At 42.4% G+C, this 21,834-nt stretch overlaps 1 protein-coding gene across 1 annotated transcript in view; it reads right to left on the bottom strand.

Annotated features, from left to right (window-relative positions):
- Positions 1-481: 481 nt before the first annotated feature.
- Positions 482-21,834, bottom strand: part of GRK7 (G protein-coupled receptor kinase 7) — a 44,015-nt gene continuing 22,662 nt past the window's right edge. Inside the window, exons 3-4 of the mRNA XM_029616867.1 lie at positions 8,616-8,887; positions 482-1,372 (exon numbers count right to left, since the gene is read on the bottom strand). Of these exons, the coding sequence (XP_029472727.1) occupies positions 1,027-1,372; positions 8,616-8,887 (618 nt within the window). The 3' untranslated portion in view covers positions 482-1,026. The remainder of the gene's footprint in view (positions 1,373-8,615; positions 8,888-21,834) is intronic.

Here is a 21,834-nt window from a genome sequence, read left to right as displayed (position 1 = left end):
AATTAAAATGTTGATATTCTATATTTAATCATAGGTTTAATTGGCGTCGATACTTGAAGTTGGCTATAAACAACTCGCTACTGGTGTCATAATCCGCCTATATCTCTTACCTTCCTGTTACACTGTTTTACCAGCTGTTACTTAAATTGGAATATGTTCCATAACTTGTTTTACTATGTTCTATCAGTTGTTCCATAACATGTAATATATTGTTTCTATCAGTTGCTTCCCAAATTGTAATATGGTGCTTTACTTGTAAACCGGAGTGAAGGCATCTAGCTAAACTTCAGTATATAAAAGCCTATAAATCAATCAATCAATCAATCAATCAATCAAGCAACAGCAAATCTGGAAACTGTTTATTCCTCAAAAACAGCATAAATAAGGCTCGTCTTTTAACCTATCCCAAGTGTCTAATGCTGATTTTATGGTGCTATAAAAGCACTGTACAACATACAATTAGAACACTGCATTTTTTACCAAACAAAATCACGCTTGCCATGAAAAAAATCCAGGAGCCTTGGCATTACACTCAGGATTCGTACTTAACCATAACATTTCCACCAGAAACGAAAGCCTGCGGTTTCTTGGGAAGATTCTCCGCCGGTGGGCAGCACGCTTCCCATGGGAAGAGGGAACAATCTGCCCGGTTCCAGAGAATATCCTCCCTCCACCAGCCCTTCTCAGCTTCAGCCATCCAAAAGACAGATAGGAATTCACAGTATAAAGAACCTTTTCACCAGCACAGATACATTCCCCCGCATTGGGTTACCACAGACATATTAAACGAAGACAGGACCATGGCATTTTCTCTCCTTTGAAGCCTGAATCTTTCGCCAGAAGACCTTCGTTGTAACTCACGCATGATCTATGCTGCGAGAACACATGCAATAACTTGTTTAATAGCCTAGACAGAAACACCTTCGGCTTTTATGTAAACGCTCTCCCCTCTTAAAAAAGCAGATTATGATATCTGAAAGTTTTTCATCCATCCCGGTTCTGTTGGGCACCTTGAGGGTTTCAGACTTACAATATGGCGCACACTCCCGACCTTGCCTTGTCAGGACCTTCCACATACCTGCAAGAATGTTTTCTGGCCGGATCATTAAGTTCTTCAAACAGCCCGGTTTCAATGATCTCTTCCTGCCAGCTGATGGGAACAGCACCGGTTGCAAATCTGTTAAAGAGCTTCTTATCTTTCTCATCAAACTCAATGCCACGGATTTCAGAAAAGTCAGTAATGTCTGCAATGTCTTTTGCGTAGACAACTGATGGATCGGGCACAAAAGGTGGGGCTACCAGGCCAGCCTCAAGCCGTTGGAAATTGATGGTTTCGAAGAAAGGATGCTTTCTTGGATTGTCACTGGTTCCTCTATGAAACAATACACATGTATTTATTTTATTTTCGATCGCCATGTATGCAATTATATAATTCCAAGCAAGGAAAACGGGGAAAAAAAATATAAGATCTAGTTGCTGAAGATATTAACTTGACAACAGCTATCAAACAGAAGATATTGTTCCAAAATTACTTTACAGCTGTTCTTTATTCCTCTCTTCTAAAGCAAATTAGAAATATTCATATGGCTTAAATATTCTTTGCAGATCTGTTTGTACTTGCAATGTTAAGTGCATTACACTAGTAATATTATAATGTCTCAAAAATGACAACTAGAACATAGAACGAAGAACCTGAAATCCATAGTGCAACTCCTATTTACCATTCCCTGTGCAACCTTTGGCAAGTCACTTGTCCTCTTGCTCAAACTTAGGCTGTAAGTTCTTTAAGCCTAGTGCATTATAATCATATGAATTACCTTGCATAATAGTGTGTAACTGGTATTAATGTGAGATGCACACATTAAAGGTGTTTTTGTGAAAAATGTGCAAATAGCGCACAACAGATAACCAATAACCTAGAGGAGCTGAACTTGTAATTGGTCTCTATAAATTAGGGTCATGGAATTCTAATGCATAGAGCACACATACCACACGTTGGGTGCAGGGACTGCCGTAGAGCAGAGAGTCCCATCCCACACCTATCCTGGTGGACCCCCAACCAGATGGCTTTTCAGGATATCCGCAAGGCAAGATTCGCCTGGACATTTCTCATGCATATTTATTGCAGATATCCTGAAAACCCAAGTGGAGGTGAGGGGTCCCTCAGGACAGGTTTTGGAATTACTGCTATAGAGAATATATTTTGCTTTTCCATCTGGTGTGTTCATGAACAAATATTTAAACTGTGGGCAAGAGAAGTAGGGAAGGATGGGGCAATATTTCGTGATTTGCTGCGTCGATATCAAGCTTTGGTGCCCGCCCAGAGAAGCTGCTGTATGGAGACTACCACCGGCGTCGATTGTAATAGCCCCTGAAGCAGCTCAAATGAGCGAAACTAGGCCTGAGGCGGGCTTTTTATGCGACACCCCTCTCATCAACCAACTACCCTCTGAAACCTATGACATTTTCTCCATCCCACGAAAAAAGAAAAGAGGAGGGGGCCTACTCCTCCTAGCAAAAAAAGAACTCAAGCTCACCTCACATACCTGCAATATTCCCAACCAATATGAAGTAGGCCTTTTCAAGTCGCAATCACTACAAATTTGCCTTATATACACCCCCCCTGGGCTACTAGAAAAAGACCCCTCCCCCCTCATCGAACTCCTCACCGTCTCCCTCTCTCCCGACATCCCCACGATTCTCCTTGGCGACTTTAACCTGCATGTTGACTCCTCCCCACAATCCCCATCATGAGAAGCTTTCATTTCATCGTTAGACGCCATGGGCCTTACCCAAATTATCCACTCCCCTACCCACAAAGCAGGTCATACCCTTGACCTCATTTTCACTAATGCACTCATCAATGTCATCCGCCCCCCCACATGCCTCCCCGTCCCCTGGTCCGACCACTCCATCATTAACACTACCCTCTCTCTACAAACCTCACCGACCTCCTCTCCCTCCCAGCCTAAATCCTTCCAATATCGTAAAACCTGCTCTATTGATACCCTCACTTCCGCCTGCTCCAACATCCCAAATCACCTTGACCTGGAGACAGCAGACCGGGCTATATCCTCCTGGACAGAAACAACACAGAAAATCGCCAACAATCTTTGCCCAATCATTCACAAAACAATCACACAAACCAAATCATCCAAAAAACCCTGGTACACCCAGACACTCAAAACCCAAAAAATCCAGCTTAGAGCAGCAGAAAGACACTGGCGCAAATTTCCCACTACCGCCACAAAAACAATCTATTACCAACTCATGCATGCTTATAGAAACGCCATTCAAACAACAAAAAAAGAATACTATGCCAAGAAAATTCACCACCTCCAATTCAACCCTAAAGCTTTATTCACTCTAGTTTCAAATCTTACCAAACCCAACGTGTCCGCAACCCAAGTCCCCTCCACACAAACCCGGTGCAATGAAATTGCCATGTTCTTTAAGGACAAAATTTCCAACATCACTGCTAAATTTACCCCCAACACCAAAAACTCCCCCCTCACCAGCTACATTACCCCCCCCCACCCCTCATACACCCACCATCCTCTCCTCTTTTGAACCCTCCTCATCTCTAGAAATAGAAAATATTTTAAAAAAGATGAGACCCTCCTCCCACCCCTCAGAAACCATCCCCACTAAACTACTCCTCTCTATCCCCAAAACCATAGCCACCTCACTCTCCAAAATCGTTAACTGCTCCCTGGAACACGGCCTAGTACCTATCTCCCTGAAACAAGCCGTGGTCAAACCCATCTTAAAAAAACCCTCCCTTGACCCCTCCAACCTTTCCAACCTCCGTCCCATCTCCAACCTCCCCTTCCGCTCCAAAATCATTGAAAAACTAGTAAACTCCCGTCTCTCCGACTACCTCGAACAATCCAATATACTCCCACCCTCACAATATGGCTTCCGCAAGCTCCTCAGCACTGAATCCCTACTCCTCTCCCTTACCGACACCATCATCAAAGGAATGGACGCTGGCAACTCCTATCTCCTTGCTATGCTTGATATATCCGCTGCCTTTGACACTGTAGATCACAACATCCTCATCAACACACTCATCGGTATAGGAATATCAGGTACTGCTCTCTCCTGGGTAAAATCCTTCCTCCAAAACCGTACCTACATAGTCCTCACTGACAACTTCACCTCCCCCCCTATTAATCTCAACTGTGGCGTCCCCCAAGGTTCCTCCCTCTCTTCCACCTTGTTTAACATCTACATGCTCCCCCTTACAAACCTCCTCTCCAACCTTGGGATTACACACTTCATCTACGCAGATGATGTGCAGATCCTCATTCCTTTTACTAATTCTGCTCTCACTGCTCTCCAAAAATGGAACACTATTCTCGCTTCCATAAACCAACTCCTCACTGACATGCACCTAGCCCTCAACCCGCACAAAACTGAACTACTCCTCATCTCCTCCAGACATGCCTCCACACCCTCCCCCTCCACCCTCCAACCCTCTAACTTTCTCTCTGATACAAGAAATCTAGGTGTCATACTTGACAACCAACTCACCTTCAAACCATTTATCAAATCCATCCTTAGCAGCTGCTACTTTAAATTACAAACCCTCAAAAAACTCAAACCCCTCCTCTACTTCTCGGACTTCCGTACAGTACTCCAATCTATAATCTTCTCAAAAATTGATTACTGTAACGCACTCCTACTGGGACTCCCTGCTACCTACATCAAACCTCTACAACTCCTTCAAAACGCTACTGCACGCATCCTCACCAATGCCAAAAAGAAAGACCATATCACTCCCACCCTCTTTAACCTCCACTGGCTTCCTATCCACTCACGAATTCTATACAAAACCCTCACCCTCATCCACAAAAGTATAATTAATGAACACTACAACTGGCTAAACCCACCCTTCACCCTTCGTACCTCCACAAGACCCACCCGCTCCTCCCTCCGTGGAACCCTTATCCCTCCCTCCACAAAATCCTCCAGACTCATCTCCACCATGAACAGGGCCCTCTCCCTCGCAGGCCCTTCCCTCTGGAATTCCATGCCTCTTGACCTACGCATTGAAACCTCCACACCCACCTTCAAAAAGAAACTCAAAACCTGGCTCTTCCTCCAAGCTTACCCCCAATCGTCTTCTTTACCTACTAACACCTTAACCCTACCACCTTCCCGTACTAACACCCCCTCCACTGGACCTACTCCCATACCCTCTAATGACTTACAAACCCCACACCTAACCTCTAGCACATAATATGACACATAGCTCTACCGTTCCCATTTTCTCACCTCAATTTCTTATTTTCTACATGCTTATACAGTTTTGTATATAACCTATGTATATGTCAATAATATAACCTATGCCAATTTGCCAATGTATATAGATGTCAATAATATAACCTATGTATACGTCAATAATCACTCGACCCCTGTACATTTTACTCCTCTTGTACCTGTACATATTACTCCTTTTTGTACCTGTTTTTCACCCACCCACCCTCCCCCCCGCCCCCTCCCCTGTCTCGACCACCCCTACCCCTCTTTCCACAAGTTTGCTAGTTTTTGCTCTGTTTTCTGAGCTATGTTAAACACTGTTCCTTGTAAAGGCTTTGCCTATATATCCATTGTTGTAAGTTATCTGTAAACCGGCACGATGTGCAAACGGTTGCCGGTATATAAAATTAAATAAATAAATAATAAATAATGTTCTGTGCTGAATAAAGAACTCCTGGTGTTCACTGATCCTTGTTATTTTGGTCGCTACCGCAGTATTGAATCAGTTTCCGGTTTGTTTTTTCAGCTTATTGGGTGCACATTCTTTACCACTTTATGGTGCATGAGCCTGCGAGCCACATTCAGAGTCTGATTTGGTAAGGGGGGGGCAATGAGGGTCTGAGAAGCAAGGTGCAGGAGACAGAGGACTGATTGCAGCAGTGCTTTTTCGGTATGCATGTCCTGCCCTCACCTAACTCACTGCAGTGGGTCAGATTAAAAGCTCCCATGGGCATAGTTTGCCTACATCTGTTGTAGTGTGGCAGCTTCAACCGTACCTAGTTCTAGGAGGAAATGGAATTACTTTTCATTCTGCTATCAAGGGGACAATAATTTAAAAAAAACCCCAAAAAAACCTGTCCACACTGATGCAAACTCTGTGGGTACTTTTTACCCTTCAGGTCCGCACCATAATGAAAGCAAAATGACATGGGTAGTTTTGATTATTGACCCCAGAAAAGTTAGCCACAGAAATCTGTGCCTGCTTCCTCTGCAAGGAACTTTTCCATCAGAAACAATGCGCAGAGTTTTGATTAACGCTCCACCTGTTGTTGTGTAGCCCATGCTCTCTCCCTACCCCCGGGAAGGCCTCTGATCAATACAGGGACATTTTGCCTGCATTGAAGATGGGCAATAATCAAAAGCCCCCATTTCCACGGGTAAAAAAAAAACTGTATAGCCATGAAAATGTCTTTGACTATTGCCCTCAACGTTTTATAATGACTTTATACTATTCCACATCACTTACAACATACATTTAGTCACAAATATATCCCTCAAAAGTAAACTAAACTTGGAATGGCTCTAGGAATGAGTGATTTGCTGGGGAAGGATCATGGGTACATGGTTGACAGCATTTTATCACAAAGAGGACATTAGACATTCGGCTAGGGATGTAAATATCATTTAGTGAAGTAACCATCCCAACTATTAAAATGATATAGGTCAACTATTTCATCATTGAGAGGATCGCCACCATCAGCCTGGGCTAGGAGGAAACACCACTGCTCCTGCTGCCACCGGCCTGGGCCAAGGAGAGACACCAACTGCGAAAAAGGGAGCAATCGCGATTCAGCACTCCTCAGTGCCGAACCAGGAAACCTATTCTTGTTCTGAATGAGGACCGATTCCTTCATTTTGAATGGGGACTGGTCCCTTCTTTCGAAGTGAATACATTAATATAGAAGTAACCGGGGGGGGGGGGGGGGTGTCCCCTCTTTTCCCCTCATAGCTCTGGGTTAACCGTCAATTGCAGTACAATAACAGTACAAACCAACTCTTATTGGTTAAACGTTTAACCATTTACTATTTTACATCACTAATTTATGCCTCTCATGTCTAAATATTAGGGTGAAAAAAAAAAGTAGTCTTTTGGAGTCCATCGTTTTAGCTGCTCGACAGTTTTCTCTGCACGCTAATCCAGTGGAAGAGAAAAACACCATAAATCTGTAGCAAATTCTTCAGCACAGTAGGGAAAAAAAACAAACCTTCTTAACTCCAAATTGGGTTTTAGAATTAGGATTAGAACAGGCCCCTAGAGTCTATCATCCCCATCATCATCATATCCACCAGACTATTTTATCTCCAAAACCTTGCAGTAATGGTTGTCGTCACTGGTATAACGCTCTAAAACCTTCCCTACTTTGGGTTAAAATAACATTAACTTCCGTCAACTAAGCCTGAAGAACAAAGCAAGTGTTGGCTTGAAAGCTTTGCAGTTTCAGTTCTTCCTTTTCTTGATCTATGATTTTCCATGAAATGAACAGATATGCTTACTATTTACATCTGTACAATGTCTTAAACATGCTAAAAAAAAAAACAACAACCATAAATTTACCATATGTAGTGCAGAGTCCTAGCAGCTATAATGGTCCTTATAATATGCTTATAATATGTAACAGCCTGAAGTATGTGTAATTCAGTTTTCAGAGAAAAGAATGTGAGAATAATGTGAGTAGAGTAATTGCTATGAGTTCTCGTTAATGTCAACTGACGAATAATAAATAACTTGATCTAGGGACATAGATACCAGGATTTGGTAGTACTTTTCTCTAGTTTCTATGAAACAAATATTTTTTGTCTGAAGTGTATGTTTATTATTGTTTTTATTATGTATGTATTTTTGTTCATCGCCTAGGCCTACTTTGTGTTAGGTGATCAATAAATTTTATGAAATGAAAAATGAAAATGATGCCTTTTATTGAGCTGACAGAAGACTAATTCATAGAATAATTCACAGATGCAGTAGTACGTGAAGTTTCAAGACTGCACGGGTCGTCTGAAAAAGGGACCCATTTGTCTTCAGAAGCTCCACGCAATATAATCCCTAAGAATAATTTTTATATTGCTTCAGTAATAGTTACCACTGCCTACTACAGTATCCAGGTTTACTTTAGGCACTGAATTTTCTTTCTTTTTTGGGTAGATTGTTATTTTGGATCTTGAGTGAAAATATTACATATTGTTGGTTGGTCCCACTCTTCTGTGGTGAGGACGTTCTGCAATTTGATTCTTCCATGGGATATGGAAGTAAAGCCAGCCACCCGTCTGTAAGAGCTCATCACTGTAACCTATGTGAGGGAAGGGAAACGCGAGGGTTGGATAATGAGCAGCCTGGGTAAGCGGATACGGTTCTCCAGCTAGCGCAGCCAGGAGATCTGCCCCTTTAGTCTCTAATTTGGAGCTGAATGGGTCCCTGCAGCAAAACCAGGCTGGGGCAATCCAGAGAACCCTAATACGCACCACAGGTGCACTGAAAAAAAATGATCCTAAGATGCAGTTTTATAGCACGGACTCCGATGTTTGTACAGTTAGCACCATTACCAGGATCAAACGGTAGTGTGTGGCATTACCTAGATCCTAGTCGTTCCTCTGGTTTCTTATTCAGAAGCAGTGAGCAAATGTTTTTAGCTTCCTCTGTGAAACTGGGATGCTGAAATTTCACCTCATCTTCTAAGGTCCTTTTCTTCACGTCGTCTTTGGTAGCCTTCTCCTTGAAATCCCTGAATGGAGTTCTTCCCGCAATCATCTCATAAATACTACATCCCAGAGCAAACCAGTCTACAGGGTAGGAATAGTTCTCTTCCTTCAAAATTTCAGGAGCCATGTAACCGTTAGTTCCAGCCTACGAGAACCAGAAACAGCCACTTAATATACGGGCACAAGCAAGGCAAAACTAGCATTGTATCCTCTCTTTTATAGATATAAATCATTTGGTTCCACAATCATTCTAACAGCAGCAGACTACTTTGTGTGTGTGTGTTGTGTGTTGTGTGTGTATGTGTGTGTATGAGGGGGTTGATTGTTTTATTTTATTTTGTAAGACATTTACAACCATCTTAAACTTCAAAAGCAAACATACCTCAAAGAAGAAAATGTACAGAAAAAAACCAAACTGGGAACAGAAAACAATTAATTTAATGGCAGCAATGTCACAAACTCCAAAATCCAAATAATAAATCTCCATCTCTATTCTTCTGAACTGCAAGTCCATGAAAAAGGTGAACGAGTCAGAAAAGAGAGAAACGTTTCATAAAGAAGACACATTTTCAATACAAACAAGATGAGCAGGGCCGCCCATATGAAAAGTTTCTGCAAACAGAGATCAAAGAAGAAAGGGAAAAAGGAAATTAATTCCAGACAGGCAGATAAACAAAATCAACGAAGACTTACCCTGCAAATTACTAGGATTTGTCCTTAGAAAAACCAAAACAAAACAAAAAAAAACAACTCCCCAGAACTCTAGGTCAGGGGTGGCCAAGTCGGGTCCTCGAGAGCCACAAACATATCCACAATGAATATGCATGAGAGAGATCTGCAAATAATGGAGGCGGTGCATACAAATCTATCTCAAGCACATTCATTGTGGATATCCTGAAACCCAGAACTGTTTGTGGCTCTTAAGGACCAGAGTTGATCACCCCTGACCTAGGACATAAAGTACATAGAGGTCAGTGCTCAGTAAGCCAAAGCTGCAGGGAGTTGGGTAGGGGATGATAAAAGCGGGTAGACCAGGAAGCTGCTGGGAAATGTAAGAACATAAAAACATAAGAACATGCCATACTGGGTCAGACAAAGGATCCATCAAGCCCAGCATCCAACAGTGGCCAATCCAGGCCATAAGAACCTGGCAAGTTCCCAAAAACTAAGTCTATTCCATGTTACCGTTGCTGGTAATAGCGGTGGTTATTATCTAAGTCAACTTAATTAATAGCAGGTAATGGACTTCTCCTCCAAGAACTTATCCAATCCTTTTTTAAACCCAGCTACACTAACTGCACTAAACACATCCTCTGGCAACAAATTCCAGAGTTTAATTGTGCGTTGAGTAAAAAAGAACTTTCTCCGATTAGTTTTAAATGTGCCCCATGCTAACTTCATGGAGTGCCCCCTAGTCTTTCTATTATCCGAAAGAGTAAATAACCTATTCACATCTACCCGTTCTAGACCTCTCATGATTTTAAACACCTCTATCATATCTGTCAGTAGGTTATGCAGGGTGCTCAGGCAGCAGCCTCTGACATTACCTAAATCTAACCTCCAGAATCTCCCTTCTGCACCTTTCTGTGTCATTGGCACCTACGCAGACCACAATATCCAGCTCCTCCCTAAAATCCTATCTAGTCAATGTGTGAGGTCCACTATCTTTGCACCAGGCAGGCAAATTACCAAGCACTTCTCATGGCTGCCAGCCACCCAGATATCTATATTCCTAATGATTAAATCACCAGTAGCAATGGTGGTCCTGTCCCTGTCCTCTTGGACCCACAGCCTTGAAGATGCATCCTTGGTATGAGAGGATAACATCATCTTAAGGGCTGGTCCCACTACAAGAGCACTTCCTCCCGCTAAATGGTGACGCTCTCCTTCCTGGTGTGCATCACAGGGGTTCCTAGAATGTGGATAGGATCACCCTGCTAGGTCACTGAAGATCAGAGTTTAGAAATCTGACTCTGGGTCTCTGGGAGAGCACCCAAGATCTCCGGGTCATAGAAATCAGTCTCTTCTCAGCTGTATCCTCTTTCCTTTGTCTATTCTGAGGAGATGGGGGGGGGGGGGGTGCGGGGCACTAGGACAGAGTCTGAGGTAGCAGGAAGTTCTGTTGCTGCATCTCAAAAAAGATATAGTTGCGATGGAGAAGGTACAGAGAAGGGCAACCAAAATGATAAAGGGGATGGAACAGCTCCCCTATGAGGAAAGGCTGAAGAGGTTAGGGCTGTTCAACTTGGAGAAGAGATGGCTGAGGGGGGATATGATAGAGGTCTTTAAAGATCATGAGAGGTCTTGAACGAGTAGATGTGTCTCGGTTATTTACACTTTCGAATAATAGAAGGACTAGGGGGCATTCCATGAAGTTAGCAAGTAGCACATTTAAGACTAATCGGACAAAATGTTTTTTCACTCAACGCACAATAAAGCTCTGGAATTTGTTGCCAGAGGAGGTGGTTAGTGCAGTTAGTGTAGCTGGGTTCAAAAAAGGTTTGGATAAGTTCTTGGAGGAGAAGTCCATTAACGGCTATTAATCAAATTTACTTAGGGAATAGCCACTGCTATTAATTGCATCAGTAGCATGGGATCTTCTTAGTGTTTGGGTAATTGCCAGGTTCTTGTGGCCTGGTTTTGGCCTCTGTTGGAAACAGGATGCTGGGCTTGATGGACCCTTGGTCTGACCCAGCATGGCAATTTCTTATGTTCTTTGGCTCTGGTTGCTGAATGGTTCTAGCTATGGCAATGAGCTAGTCAGCAGTGTGTGAAGCAGGGAAGCACTTTCCTGTCCAGTCCTGCATCAGGGTAAACCAGATGGAAAGGAGATGGCAAGAGGAAGTGTGCATGTGTGTGTCTGTATGAGTGCTGGATCCAAAGGGGGGGAGAAAAACTGAGTGTATGTTGTGAGGCCAGAGAGAAGAAAGAACAAGAGAATCTATGTCTATTGAGGAGGAGCAAGGTTTTTGGACTCCAGATATTCCTGGATCACTAGCCTTCAAGAACTCGCTAAGTGAACGTTTACTGATTGTTTTATATATATATATATATATATATATATATATATATATTTGTACCTGTTATACAAATGGTGTATAATAGCAAAATTGTGTGCCTTGGGTTTAGGAGGGGCAGATTTTTAACTGAAACCTAATAGGGTGGGCAAGATGGCCACTGCTTGAGACACGGCGAAAGACCTCTCTCTTGTCTTGCTTCTGATTTTCCTGTAATATTGCTGTGTTGGAACCATTTTGATGCCTCACACAAAGCAAAAATATAAATTAAAGAACATTTTACCTGTGGACGAAGGTAACCAGCAACTGAGGATTGAGAGTTTTTTTGAATCTGCCCTGAAAACACCGGAAGCGAGAGCCGCACAGGGAGAGCGCCAGGAGCTCGGCGTTTCTCACCTGGCCGAGATGATCGCGCTTAGCCCGGGGGCTCCTGAAACGCTGTCACCGGCCCAAGGTCAGACGCGGGCGGAGATCGAGCAAACATCGCGATCTTTCGGAATGACGAGGAGAGGGGAGGTAGACCTGAAGTCGATCGGAGGAAGCAGAGATGGTGCGAAAGAGGGAGGTCGGGAGGCCCCATTTGGAGGTAATATCTCGACTCCTAACCCCTTAGAGGTGCCGGTACAAGACACTGAGGATCCCACATTACAAGAACTGGTAATGCCAACTCCAGGAACTGTTTTTGCATTTCAAAAACCGTCTATTATTACTATGGACTCAGTATGGAACGCTTTAGTTTCAATTGAATCGGCAATATCTTCGTTGACTAAAGTGGTTTTAGAGACCAATACAAGAGGACTTATGAATGAAAAAATAGTGGGTATGCAGAGTAAAAGAATTGAATGTTTGGAAGAAAAATCAGTTAAATTTGAAAATGTTCAAACGAATTGAATTAAATCTGTAAGTTATGCAGAGAAGAAATTTGAAAGTATTGAAAATTCCTTGCAATATTTAAATCTTCATGTAGTTAATTTTCCTATGATTGAAAAAAATGCCCCCTATTGAAATATTTAAGGATCATATGAAGGATTGTATTAAAATTCCTTTGGAAATATTACCAGTAGTTACTAAAGCTTTCTATGTTTCGAGTGAGGTAATCAAATTTGCAGATGATACAAAATTGTTCAGAGTAGCTAAATCACAAGCAGATTGTGATAAATTGCAGGAAGACCTTGTGAGACTGGAAAATGGTGAATAAAATGGAAAATGTCATAATGCCTCTGTATCGCTCCATGGTGAGACCGCACCTTGAATATTGTGTACAATTCTGGTCGCCGCATCTCAAAAAAGATATAATTACGATGGTTGTTAAAGGGATCAGGTCCCTTTAAATCTGTGAAGGGGGCGCAGCCTCGCGCCTAAAGATGGCGGCGGCCATCTTGGATTTCCTCCGCGGAGGAACGGCTGCAGGAACGGCGCGGGGGCAGAGCAGGGACGGCTCTCCACCCGACGGTCAGGCTGGGGACCCGCGCCGGGGCACCGAGCACCCGGTCAGGTGTTTCCCCCGAAGTTGCCGCGGCGGACAAGGTAGGGGACCATGGTCGTGGCCTCCCATGGCCGCGGGACACAGCAGCACATATATCAAAGAAAATATAGATTATACTTTACATAGAGGGTTCCATTATTATTCAGTAACAAAATCACATTAAGTATTATATGTTTTATGGCATGGAATTTCCATTAATGAAATTCTCATAGGAGATTATATGTTATTGATATTCAACCTGTCGGTTTGAGTATGATTATCTGAGGGATAAAATAATTTCCAGGTAGTATCTGGAGATTGTGTGTTGGGTGCTCTATATCCGCTTATCCTTATTTATTTGCTTGCGTCGTTCTCTTTATTGAAGGCTTGTTTGAAGAGCCAGGTTTTGAGGTGTATTTTGAAAAGTTTTTGATTTCTCTGAAGTCTTAGATCAAGGGGCATAGTGTTCCATAATATGGGACCGGCCAGGGACAGTGCACGTTCCCTAAACCTGGGTTAGTCTTGCTGTTTTCACAGATGGAATGGTTAAGAGAGCTTTGGTTGCTTATCTTAAATTTCTATGTGGGACGTGTACTCGACGTGCTGTGTTCAGCCAGTCTGCTTTGTCGTCATGGATCAATTTGTGTATTGTGCAAAGTGCTTTGAACTGAACTCTTTGTTCTATGGGTAGCCAATGTAGTTCGGCAAGTGTATCTGTGATGTGATCTTTTTTACTTTTTCCAGTGAAAATTATAGCTGCGGAGTTTTGTAATATTTGCAGTGGTCTTATCGTAGTGTAGGGTAAACCATGTAGTAAAGCATTACAGTAGTTGCAACTTAGAGGGTTTTTGGATACGCACACCTTATTTGTCACAGCTGGTTTTGCTATTGATGTATGATTGTTGTGATTCTCACTCAGCTACCTTTATTTACATTGGAGACAATTTCTGGATTAAGAAGCGCTCCTATTTCTTTTCTTTTTATTCAGTGCATGTCTATATATTCACCTTGTATTGATTTTTTATATTTCTTTTTTTGATGTAATACTCGATATGCTCCGATATTGCAACGCAAGATTTTGCTGGTAATTATTTGAAATGCTGAAAATAAAAAAAAATAAAAAAAAATAAAATAATAATTCCAGTGCCTTGTTTATGGGTCAAAAAGAATATTTCCAGATCTTTCAACAATGACACAGGAAAGAAGAAAGGGATGCTTGGCTTTACACCAAAAAACCCAATGAATAGATGCAACTTTCTTCCTGAGGTCCCCTCGCAAATGCATTGTGAGATAGTGTAATGATTGCTTTGTTTTTTATGTACCGGAACAGTTAAAAATCTTTGTTGATTCCAAGAAATTGATGATTCCCATTGGAGTTTCTAATTTGCCATCTACTTGATAATATGGACCGGGCTTTTTCAGGCTATGTCATAAGAACATAAGAAAATGCCATACTGGGTCAGACCAAGGGTCCATCAAGCCCAGCATCCTGTTTCCAACAGTGGCCAATCCAGGCCATAAGAACCTGGCAAGTACCCAAACACTAAATCTATTCCATGTTACCATTGCTAATGGCAGTGGCTATTCTCTAAGTGAACTTAATAGCAGGTAATGGACTTCTCCTCCAAGAACTTATCCAATCCTTTTTTAAACACAGCTATACCAATTGCACTGACCACATCCTCTGGTAACAAATTCCAGAGTTTAATTGTGCGTTGAGTAAAAAAGAACTTTCTCTGATTAGTTTTAAATGTGCCCCATGCTAACTTCATGGAGTGCCCCCTAGTCTTTCAACTATCCGAAAGAGTAAATAACCGACTCACATCTACCCGTCCTAGACCTAATGTGTTATATTTTCTGATATATATCTTCTCCAATATTTCCTTCTCCTCTCCTACGTTTTCTTACTTGGGGTCTAATGTAGATATTTTTATTTGTTCCAGTTATTATTGCTTATCTATTGTTTTTCACATTTATGTTTCTAACACAAAGTGGATGCTTTGTTATAATTCAACATTCTATAAATAAAGAATTTAAAAAAAACAAAAACTACACACTAGCAGAATACCTAAACTCAGTCACACATGCATAACACAGATAGACTCATCAAATACAGAATAAAGAGATCATAAAATATAAATTGAAACGTCTAGACAAAAACTGAACTGGAATCACAAGAAGCCAAACTCTGTAAGCAATGTAAACACAATAAAAAATATAAAACATTAAACATACCAATAAAAGAATGTCAAATCAGCTGATAAATAGAATAGCAGTCAATAATTAAAAACACATATACAAATGTTTAAAATATTACCAAATACTAATAAAATATTTCAAAACAGCAGACACATCACATCCAATAATTAAAACTAACAAGGATAAAAAAATAAAAATCTCCCACTCTCCATACCTGGGAACTTTAGATTTCCAGTCCTCCTGAGATCGTCATAGACTGGAGGAGGGTGCACAAACGTTTACCTCTCTCACACATAGAAACATAGAAATGATGGCAGAAAAGGACCAACGGTCCATCCAGTCTGCCCAGCAAGCTCATGGTAGTTTCTGCTGCATCATACAAGTCACACCCACACATCAATTTCCCAAAACGTCAAAGTCAGGGCCTTTGTTGGTTGCTGTTTAATCCCAAAATCCCGTTACCTCTTGCCGTGAAGCAAAGAGAAATGTTGGAAGTGCATCAAGAGTTACAGGCTTATTGGTTACAGGTAATAACCAATAAGGGGAGAAGAAAAAACTGATACTACACACATCCAGCAGAGCTCTCTGCTTCAACGGCAGGGGAGAAGAAAAAAGGGTTCGCACTCACAAAGCGGGGAGTAGCTGGCTTGTTACGGCGGTTACTACCCCAAACCAAATGTGCCTGATACTTCACTTTTGATGCATATCCAGCATGGCTCTCTGCTTCAACAGCATGGGAGAAGAATAAACTGATACTTCAAGCATATCCAGCATAGCTCCCTGCTTCAACAGCAGGGGAGAAGAAAAACAACCAATAAGGGCTGTATAACATAGTCTGGGTAAAACAAATAAGCATGGGTGTAGCTTGCTTATTGCGGCGGTTACTACCCCTACTACCCCTAACTTATCAGCTAGATATTCACTTGGATGCAGCTCCATCACTGCTTTCTACATTAATGGTGGGGGTGGAAGGGAAATAGAACCAAGAGCTAAGAGAAACAGATAAGTATGAGAGAAAAAAGTGTGTGAAGCTTGCTGGGCAGACTGGATGGGCCATTTGGTCTTCTTCTGCCGTCATTTCTATGTTTCTATGTTTCTATAATAACAGCTGAATCAACAAGTTACCCCCATGCACTCATTTCTTCATTACCAGCCTCTAGCCCAGAGCTTTCCAAACTTTTCATGTTGGTGACACACTTTTTAGACAAACATAATTTCGGGACACAGTAATTCAGTCTACTAGCAAACCAGAGGTTAAAGGTTAAACGAACAAAATGTATTTCGACAATTTATGTATGTTTCCTTAAATATATACATAATAAAATGTTTCACGACACAACCTATCTTGTGAAAATCTTTCATTTATATTAAAAATATATAATATTCCAAGATTAATGTTATTGTTATAATTTATGAGTAACAATAATAAAACAAAGTTATTGTGTTATTCAATTTACCTCTTTAATGAGATATATGAGCTTGATGGGATGAACACAGATTTGAATATTTGGTGTTAATAAGAAAGTCCAAAGGGTCTTCTGCGTAATTTTAAAAAGCTGGCCAGTTTCACACTATAAAATTATTTGATAGCCTCATTCAGCTAATTCTATATGGCTATGAGAGTGAAGACTGGAATTTATAGGAAGGGACAGAATGTCAATATAAATCCTGCACCTCCAGTTCTGTAACTCTGTGCATCCACTGAAATTCCCCCAAACAATGAGTTTGAATGTTTCCCTTACATCTCATCATACTAAAAGATGTTTTCAAATTCTGGTGTCACCTCACAGTAACAGCAGCACAAACACCTTCCACTGCCAGGCACATTGTGAACGAAAATAAAACCTCGCAAAAAAAAAAAAAAAGACACTCAAAATCTATACTGCAATCCCATCATAACATAACAGTAATAACACCAAGGACTCTAACAACAATAACCCTACCTGTGAAAAAGCAAGGGTAAATATTATACTGGGTCCTAGAATACCAATACACCACCTACTGAGGAAACAATTGCTATAGATCCCTATGCTAGCGAATTTCTCATCATGGTCACACACACAGAGCAGAGACAGACCCTCACCAAATACAGAATACAAAATAAAGGAGCACAAATTAGACAAAAACTGAAATGGAAACCCCAAGAAGCCAGACTCTGGGGCGGATTTTCAGCGCCCTGCTCGCCTAAATCCGCCCAAAACCGGGCGGATTTAGGCGAGCAGGGCCCTGCGCGCCGGTAAGCCTATTTTACATAGGCCTACCGGCGCGCGCAGACCCCGGGACTCGCGTACGTCCCGGGGTTTTCGGAGGGGGGCGTGTCGGGGGCGTGTCGGGGGGCGGGCCCGGTCGACGCGGCGTTTCGGGGGCATGTCGGCCGCGTTTTGGGGGCGTGGCTACGGCCCGGGGGCGTGGCCGCGCCCTCCGTACCCGCCCCCAGGTCGCGGCCCGGCGCGCAGCAGGCCCGCTGGCGCGCGGGGATTTACGTCTCCCTCCGGGAGGCGTAAATCCCCCGACAACGGTAAGGGGGGGGGTGTAGACAGGGCCGGGTGGGTGGGTTAGGTAGGGGAAGGGAGGGTAAGGTGAGGGGAGGGCAAAGGAAAGTTCCCTCCGAGGCCGCTCCGATTTCGGAGCGGCCTTGGAGGGAACGGGGGGAGGCAGCGCGGCTCGGCGCGCGCAGGCTATACAAAATCGATAGCCTTGCGCGCGCCGATCCAGGATTTTAGTGGATACGCGCGGCTCCGCGCGTATCTACTAAAATCCAGCGTACTTTTGCTTGAGTCTGATGCGCAAGCAAAAGTAGGCTGTTCGCGCGCCTCTTAAAATCTACCCCTCTGTGTATTAATAATGGAAAAACAGAACCATCATTCCTCATAAAACAAATAAAATCAAGAAACATAAAGCATCAGTTATAATAGTAAAACCATACTAATAAAAGAATATTTTAAAACTACTGATAAATAGAATTTCTATTCATTAAAATCATATACATTTTTTACAATTTCCTAAACACCAATAAAATATTTCAAAACAGCACATATATCAAATAACACCCAATAATTAAAACTAATAAGGATTTTAAAAAGCCCCTGCTGTCCATACGTGGGAGCTCTTGATTTCCAGTTACCCTGATATTGTCAAGGATTAGGAGGTTATCCTCTCTCTCTCACACATACTCACATTTCCATTCTCTCTCACACATATACTGTCACATACATACACATTCATGCTCTTATACCCACCATAACCTCTCGCTCTCACAGACACTGACACACTCTCAAGCTCTAAGACACTCTCTCTCCCTCCACACACACACCCCCACACAAACTCTTACTCCCCTGGATTTTCTCATACATACTCTGTCTGGCTCCCTCACATACACACAAACACACACACCCAGGCAAGCTCCCAGTCATTCTCACACACTGAAACTGACCCCCAGGCAGGCTTCCATTCAATTTCACACCACTCCCTCAGGCATGCACACATTCATTCTCACACACACAGACCCCCAGGCAGGCACCAATTCATTCTCACACACACATACACCACACACAGGCCGGCACCTATTCTCACACATACAAACCCCAGGAAGACACCCATACATTCTCATACACAGACACACCCTCAGGCAGGCACACACTAAAGGCAAACCCCCTCTCTTTCTTTTGCCAGCAACCTCGGAGCCTCTCTCATTCCTCTGCTGCCACTGTCACTGCTGCCGCATGGCTATTGGGGAGGCGCTGATTGCTGCTATTGGCACTGAAGCCCATTCTGCTGCCTCCTCTGTGCAGGACCCATGGGTTTCCACTTCCTCCATGTTGATCTCGTACATTGTGAAATCAGCATAGAGAAAGTGCTACTCTTGCACATTACCAAAGATTACATGTGCCAATCAGTAAAAAGTAATTTATTTATTTTTTTTTTACCTTTGCTGTCTGATCTTAGTTTTCTAATCAGTTGGTCACAGGCTTTTTTGTTCCACCTCCCCTTTCTTATTTTTTTGCCAATTCCTTTCATATTGTCTTTTTTTCTATTTCTTTTCTCTCCATCTATCTTCTTCCCTCAAACATTCAGTCAGGTTCTCATTCTCACATACTTTCTCTCTCTCACACACTCACAGGCTCTCTCTCATACAATCATTCATACAGTCTCTCTCTTGCACATGCTGTCTGACTCTCACACACCCAGGCTCTCTCTCACACCCACATGTTGTCTTGCTCAAGCACAGGCTCTCACTGTCACATGCTCTCTCTCATACAATCATTCATACACAGTCTCTCTCTTGCACATGCTGTCTGACTCTCACACACCCAGGCTCTCTCTCACTCCCACATGCTGTCTTGCTCAAGCACAGACTCTCACTGTCACATGCTCTCTCTTATACAATCATTCATACACACAGGCTCTCACTGTCACATGCTGTCTCTCTCTCACACACACACACACACACACACACACAGGCTCTCTCACATGCTGTCTCTGCAAACATTCAGGTCCTCACTCCCACACACAATTTCTCAACTCACCTCATACAGGCACACAATCTCTCAACTCAGCTCACAGATGCACACAATCGCTCAACTCACCTCATTCACGCACACAGTCGCTCAACTCAGCTCACAGACGCACACTCACACCTTGAAAAAAAAACCTTGGTTCACACAGGAATTGAAAAAAATCAAACTAGAACTAAGACGTAAAGAACACTTATGGCGAAAGATACCATCCACGGAGAACCTAACTGAGTATAAAACCCTCATGCACAACTACAGAATTAATATCCTCCGTACTAAAAGAGACTATTATGCCAACAAAATCCACAATTTCCTCTGTGATGCCAAAGCACTGTTCTCATACGTCACCGAGCTCACAAAACCCAACTCCCCAATCATCCCTGATGACCAGGCACTCTCGAGGTGCACAAAACTTGCACAATTCTTTGAAAATAAAATCTTTAAACTAATAGCTCCACTGTCATCTTCGAACACTGGAACACCATCACTCTTCTCTCCTAGCCTAGACCAGAATCCACAATTAAATTCTTTTGAACCCACTACCTCACTCGAAATCGAATCCATGCTCAAAAAGATGAAACCATCTACCCACCCTATTGACTCTATTCCCTCTAAATTACTGCTCACCATTCCTGAAATTATCTCCAAGCCTCTAGCAGGGATTATATCAACTGTTCTCTAACTCAAGGATCTGTACCGGACACACTGAAATTATCCACCCTCAAGCCTCTTCTCAAGAAACCCAACTTGAACCCAATAGACCCGGCTAATTTTCGCCCCATTGCCAATTTGCCATTTGTAGCCAAAATTATGGGGAAAATAGTGAACAGACAACTATCAGAATACCTTGAGGAAAATAAGATTCTTGCTCCAGCACAATATGGTTTCCGTAAATCCCTCAACACGGAATCCCTTCTTATTTCACTGACGGATAGAATCTACACAGGCCTTGAAAAAAAGACCCCTTATTTGCTGGCTCTACTTGACATATCCGCGGCCTTTGACACAGTGAAGCACTCCATCCTCATCAAACGTCTATCAGACATTGGTTTATCAGGAACAGCCTTAGACTGGTTCAAGTCCTTTCTCGATAATAGAATATTCAAGGTTAGAGTAAATAATATAGATTCACACCCTGTCAAAGCCACTCTTGAAGTCCCTCAAGGATCCTCGTTATCTCCAACTTTATTTAATATCTATCTTCTACCCCTCTGCCAACTCCTTACTAACTTAAAGGTTACATATTACATTTACGCTGACGATGTACAAATATTGATACCAATCTCAGAATCATTAGAAAAAACATTCAATTTTTGGAACTACTGCTTACAATCCATAAACTCACTCCTCACCAGCCTTAATTTAGTACTTAACACTGCAAAAACAGAACTACTGCTCATCACCCAGGATGAAAACCCACTTTCAACTCCTGAACTCGACCCCACATGTAAGAGACCTAGGAGTAACCATAGACAATCAGCTAAATTTAAAAAAGTTCATCAATAATACTACAAAGGAATGTTTTTACAAATTACATATATTAAAAAATTTGAAACCTCTTCTCCACTTCCAGGACTTCCATACAGTCCTCCAAGCTATCCTTTTTGCAAAAATTGACTACTGCAACTCCATTCTAATCGGCCTTCCAGCAATCACGACAAAACCATTACAAATGCTACAGAACTCTGCAGCCAGGATCCTTACCAATACCAGCAGAGCGGAACACATCACTCCTATACTTAAGAGTCTTCACTGGCTCCCCATTAAGTTCAGAATTATATACAAAGTGCTAACTATAATACACAAAACCATCCACTCACAAACCACACTCGAATTAACCTGCCCTCTCCGATCTCAATCTACCTCCAGACCAACTAGAACAATGTATTTAGGCACC

Source organism: Rhinatrema bivittatum, chromosome 9, assembly GCF_901001135.1.
Source record: "Rhinatrema bivittatum chromosome 9, aRhiBiv1.1, whole genome shotgun sequence".
NCBI classification, from domain to species: Eukaryota; Metazoa; Chordata; class Amphibia; order Gymnophiona; family Rhinatrematidae; genus Rhinatrema; species Rhinatrema bivittatum.
Note: the sequence above shows the minus strand (reverse complement) of the source record. Positions and strands in the feature narration are given on the sequence as shown.